At 34.5% G+C, this 6,346-nt stretch overlaps 1 protein-coding gene across 1 annotated transcript in view; it reads right to left on the bottom strand.

Moving 5' to 3' along the window:
* Positions 1-4,966: 4,966 nt before the first annotated feature.
* Positions 4,967-6,346, bottom strand: part of CCDC85C (coiled-coil domain containing 85C) — a 186,084-nt gene continuing 184,704 nt past the window's right edge. The window contains exon 7 of the mRNA XM_070752612.1: positions 4,967-5,375. Coding sequence (XP_070608713.1) covers positions 5,286-5,375 — 90 coding nt within the window. The 3' untranslated portion in view covers positions 4,967-5,285. The remainder of the gene's footprint in view (positions 5,376-6,346) is intronic.

Below are 6,346 nucleotides of genomic sequence, written 5' to 3'. Positions count from 1 at the left end.
TGCCCATGGGTCTCTTATTCCCCATCTCAACATCCCCATATAAATGAGGTACTCAGCTTGGTAATACATGTTTTCTCCAAACAATTTCAATATCCAATTTCTAATCCGTTTGCATCTGCTTTTGCCCTTATGCTGCTCTTACATGCAAATTTACCTGATAGTGTTCATCACTATATGCTATTTAGCATTACATATTATATGATTGAAAAAAAAGAAATATGGATCTAGCAGAACTCAGAAGGATGGCTCACACTTCCCTAATTTTTGTTTTAATTTAAAATATACAATATAATGAAGAATCACAGGTTTAACTGAAATTGTAATTGTATGTTGATTTCTAAGTATTTTAATATTTTTCAACTTCTCAAAAATACAGTCATGTTACAGCTCCCTTACAAAGAATGTATTTTATTATCTTCAATGGAATGCATACACTACCACAAATCCTTAATTTTTACTAAAATATTTCAAATGAAGGTTTTACACACTTAAAAAGTCTTTAAATTTTCACCCTCCCTGCCACAAAAGCAGTGCTTCAGTAAAAGGTATAAATGTGTGCTAAAATCTAAAGACATTGCTTATATACTATACATGAGCACAGGTGCTAATTTACTTTTTCCAATCATATATAGAAAATATGGCAGGGTTGTAAGATCACAGGTTTAACAGAAATCATAAATTCATACTTATTTCCAAAAGCAGCACAAATAGACTCTTTCCCCACATTATGAAAAATATACAATTTTATCACTTTACAGTCATGCACTTTCTTTGAAAAACAAAATCAGTACTTTTTTTCTCTATTCCAGTTTCTAAAAAGGTAAAAGGTCACTTTAAAACATTGTTTATTTTTAATTGCTATCTTTTGGGTAAACATTTGCCTTTTAAACAAGTTTATGTTCTTTTACCAAAAAGGGCAAAGTGCATCTGGATTTTATCCAATTGCCATATGCTTTTTCTCAAGAAAACCAAAGAACAGGAATTTTGTTTTGAAGTTGCTATATAGACTGAATGTTTCTACATTATAGAAGTATAAAAAACTTTATGAAGCAGGTAGTTAATGAACATTATTAAATGGGAGGGGGAAAATGAATATTAATACTCCATTAATGTTCAGAGTGCATTTTTTCCTTTTGAAATTCCTCATGTTTAGCATATCAGTCATACACTATTAAACAGGTTTCTCTAAGACCTTTGTTTTCCCTTGGGGATGATGGGAACTTTTATGTTATTTATCTGGAAAGTACAGTAGATTACAAAGTTATACCATAAAGTAAACCATTGTTCAAGGAAAACAATTTTAGTTTGTAATTTGCATATATTTGGAAGTACGTTGCATTTTCATCTAGAAAAAATTCACTCAATACCATAGTGGAATTACAAATCTGAAGGACTTTGCAATTTATTCATGTTATTTGTATGCGTTTGGTTCCACAAACATGTAATTTTTACTTTAGTATATTACCAAATGCCAAGTGCTCTCATTTTATTTTGGCATATTGGGTGACTTTATGCTTCACCTTGGTTTTTATTTCCCTGATGTGTTCAAAGGATCTGAATGTGCTTTTGAAATAAATTTTTTCTTCAGCTTTTAGATTCCCCAGTTGATTGGCATAATTCCACTACAATAACAGATTGAGCTGTTATGCCTGTTAAATATTCAAGTACATGAATGTCTTTTAGTCATATAGCCAACCAAATGTTTCGACTGGATTTGGCATTTTTGCCAATCTATTGAGTATTATTTGTTATTATTTCCTCGTGTGGATTGTACCTGCACTTCATCATATCTGAAGGTGTTCAAGAAATGTACAATGGCAACAGAAAAAAAAATCCCAACACCTAAAATAATGTCTACTATCCTTTCCACCTTACATCATTCCTTTGTGAAACTCAAATGCAGCATATATGAAGTTCTCAAGACAGATTTCCAGGCAGGCACCAATTTTATATATATTCAGACCAGATCTTGATTTTGGCATAACAATACAAATTATGAACCCAACTATAGAGATATATAAACCATGATTTATTGCTTTGTTTGTGAAGCCAATTTATTCAATAAGCAAATATATGTTTCGGAACATGAATTTTCCTCTCGACTTAAAAATACTTCGTTGTTTTAGAGGCCCGCCCCAGCCATTATTAACTTGATTCAAAAGATAGACCAGTCAAATCAATATAAATCTTAAAATACTGGAATGAATTGTGAAAGGATATAGAAGAGAAACTAATAGCCAACGAAGTAATATTAGCACTTATAACTTTTGTTAAAATTTAGCTTTTTTCATGAAATGCATGAAAAAAGCTTATAACTTAACAAAATACCAAGTTGTCAGCAAAGTGTTCCCAATAAATAATGATTTTTTTTAACATGTTGCATACAGTCAACCTGATTTCTGAAAGACTTATTTTTGAGGGGGAAATGTGTTCCATCAACAGTAGTGAGAACACTTGAATGGCCACTATAGGGAACAATGTCTATTTTCAAATGTTAGAAATTCAGCTGCTTTTAATTAAGGTAAATCAAAATATACATGTCCTAACTTTAATTATTTATACACAGAGAAAAATATGTGAGGGTTGATGTCTAATGCATGAATTTCTTAAAATGAATTAACTGCAGTAATCTATTGAAAGGCCTTGGTGGGAAATAGAACCTAGAGCAGATAAATTGTATACATTAACTTTCTTTAACAGTGTTTGCTGTAGTAATGAGGTTAGAGCCAGGAACCATGTATTTAGTAGGCACATACATGTACTTCTTTGGCATAGGCCCCTACTTGTTTCTACTTGCAATTTAGAAGACAAATACTATTTGCATGCTGCAAACCAAATTGTTTGGACCACTTCTGATCTTCTGAAAACTTTTAATAGCCTACCCAAATTCTCTTACAATATTCACATTAATTATAGATCCTTGAAAGCTTGATTTGTTCAAATTCTAAGTTTGTATTTTAAATTACTTAAGGAATAGGGAGGGATTTCACTGATACCTTTGCCCATAATGAGACAAAATGAGAAAAGGTTCATAATTTGCTCCTTAGAGTACCAGGTGGTTGAAATCACAAAAAACCTCTAAACGGCTAAATATCTAGGTATAGAATGGACCTGCAAAACCAAAAAGACAAGCTGTAATGAGAAGGAATAAACTTGATCAGATAAAATAAATCTGAATTAGGACAGAATCTGTAATTGAGTAATCACTTCAGACAGGAGCCTTCCTAGTTCTCACAAAGATAAAGGACGGAAGAGAAAAATCTATTTAGCCTCGCAAGAATTGGTTACTGTAACCTTATACAATTAGTATTAGCATTTAAAATACCAGTTTCCTAGTCTTATCAAGGGTTGACATAGGCGGAAAGATCAAGAAGAAAAGAATACCGCCTTTCTGAAAGGGGTACTTGAGAGAGATACTGAAACTTGAGTAGTGGACTATAATAGGTGAGTTCTTAATAATAATAAAAAATTTAGAATAAAGAGAATCCATAAAAAGTACATCCAAAAATACATTATTGGACAATAATCAAAGGTCTATGAAACCAGATTGCCAAAGATGAAGTTGTAGCATACTGAAATTCAACATTTCTACACAAGCAGCATTTAATTTACAGTTTTCTCTTTGTCAAATGATATTACACTACTTGGATCCAGTGGCCAGCTAAGTGTTGCATTATACAGTTTCAGGAAATTTACAATTATCAGATGAAATGAGATTAGGGGGGAAATTATTACAGTTCAAACTAGAAAAGATTAATTTGGCTGATCAGCAGCAGCGTGAATTCTCATGACAACCCACTTCCTGGTGTGACTTAAATGATTCTTCTTTTATATCTTCTCCAAATACTGTAACCAGTTCTGTATTCTCCCACTTATTTCTAAGATACCATGTCAATATTGTTTTACATAAGGGACCATGATTTTTTAAATATATATATATATTAAAAAGACAAGACCAAAAGAGACATTGCAGGAACTGTTTTCGCATATTATATTTTTCTAATGTGGAGTTAAGGTCAAAATAAGCAAAATCGCAACAGTGGAACGATCCTATCATATATGTATATATATGCAAAGGAATGAAGGACTTGTGCATCTGTAGCAACAATGTGAAGATTTGCAGAGCACTTGTTTAGTCATGTGCTGCTCTGCCTACTGCCTTCTCAGGGAGTATCTTATCTAAAAACAGGCCAAAATCTGTAATTGGTATTGACAAGGCTCATGTGCTTCTAGTAATTGGGTAGAAAAATGGTCAATGTCGGGTATAGATTTTGGCCAGCTCTTAAATCAAACACTCCCCATGAGCTCACCTGCCTTTTTCCTCTTCATTGCTCATTTATTTCGTTCTATGGAGCCTATTTGCATCCTTTCCCAGAAAGACAGGAAGAAGTATGCAGAGATGCTCATTTCTTTCTACTCTTCCTCCAGCGAGAGGTAAGCAGCAAAGAAGCAATGAGACCATTTAAGGTGTAGGACAAATGATGTTGAACAAACAGCTGAGGTCTGAGATCTGCTACGGGTATTACTACAGTATCACCCAAACCGTATCACTCAAAACTGGTGAACCACCAACTCAAAAGCAGCCTAACAATTACACATTATGGTTTTGTCAGATTCTTGACAAATCTAGAATGGGTTGCTAGAATATTCAAAGCATAGCCGGAAAAAGGGTTTTATTTTTGTCCTTCAAAAATAAAATCTAAACCTATGATCTCTCACAAAACGTCTCTCAACCATGAACCATGACTAATTTAAGTCCTCGTGAATTCCTTGGTATTTTCTAAAAATCATACAACAGAGAAGCCTTTCTCAGGCATGTGCCCTAGAGCTGCAACTCCAATAATTTCTAGTCGTCATGCCAGGATTTGTGGATGTTGCTGCCAAATTGGGGAAGACTGCTTTAAGCAGCCATTACTATCATGCAATTCCATGAGTAGGCTAAAAATAAGGCAGTGGAACTGCTCAGTTTGTTTATTTGTTTTCTTTTTAATATTCTACCTAGAAATCATTGGGTATCAAGAATGTATATATATATGACCATACAGGAAAGTGGGGATTTCATTACAATACAAATGACAGAGATTGGCCACGAGAGGGTAGTCATTAACCCATGGATCATTGTTCTGGATCAGGACAGCCAACAAGCTAGGCCTTTAGCTGCCTTATTTACACTATGGACACAGTAGTTAAAGGAAATGGGAGGAAGGGATAATGCTGGCAGCCAGAAGCAAGGAAGTTCCTTTGCCTCGGATTCTTTTCACTTCCAGTCTTGCAGTTTGAGGTGCTTATAAAGGACCCTTGAACTGGTTTCCTGAAAGATGTTGCCTGATTGATGGCTTGGAGCTTGCTGCATCACCTAGTTTTCGCCAAACAACCTAAGAACAAGAACAAAGACAAAGTATAATTTATAAACAGGAATCAAGTTTTCCAAAAACAGCTGCCAGAAAACCTGCTGCTATTAAGGTCTGGTAATACCTGGTTGTTACACTAGGAGGCATCCAGGTCCTAACATAATTTTAGTCTTCGGGTTTTTAAAAAAATATTGGTAGTAATTTTATTGAACGTTACTGTTAAAAAAGAACTAATCCAAACTAAAAAATAAAATAACAAGTAAAAATAGTGCAGAAAAAAAATATATGGTAAGGAGAGAGAAAAAAAGAAATATACAAAGAAATGACCTTTCTTAATAACAAGTATAAACAATTTTCAGTGTAATTTAACCTTTGTTAAAAACAAGAAATTATTTCCCCATATTTCATCCCTTTTCTATAAAGAAATCTTTAAAGCGTTGTTTTTCAATCCTAGTCTGCAAAAGTCACCAAAGATTACATATCTATTTCAAACTTGATCAAATAAAACAACTTCATATTCATGTACAGTATTTTACTTTAATAATCTTGACTTTTGTTGATGGCGAACCTATGGCACGCATGCCACAGGCGGTATGCAGAGTCATATCTGAAAGCATGTGAGGTGTTTGTTTGTTTATTCAATTTTTATGCCGCCCTTCTCCTTAGACTCAGCTTCCTCATAGATGTGCATATTGGCATTTTTGCCATTCCAGAGGGCAGGGGGGAAGCTGGTTTTACCCTTCCCAGGCTTCAGGAAAGCTCCAGAGCCTGTGGATGGTGAAAACGGACACAACCTGCCTACCAGAAGTTTGGAAACTAGTCCGAAAGCTTCATTGATGTCTGCGCACATGCCTGGGGGCAGTGTGTGCGTGGTGTGGACACATGCACGGCGAGGACAGCATTGCCTTATGGATGTGGGGACACGCATGTGTGCTATCGCACGCACGTACAGTACACCCTTTTGGCACCTGAGCAAAAAAAAAAGTTTGCCATCA

This window comes from Erythrolamprus reginae, chromosome 1 (genome assembly GCF_031021105.1).
Source record: "Erythrolamprus reginae isolate rEryReg1 chromosome 1, rEryReg1.hap1, whole genome shotgun sequence".
NCBI lineage: Eukaryota > Metazoa > Chordata > Lepidosauria > Squamata > Dipsadidae > Erythrolamprus > Erythrolamprus reginae.
This window is presented reverse-complemented; position numbering and strand designations above follow the sequence as displayed.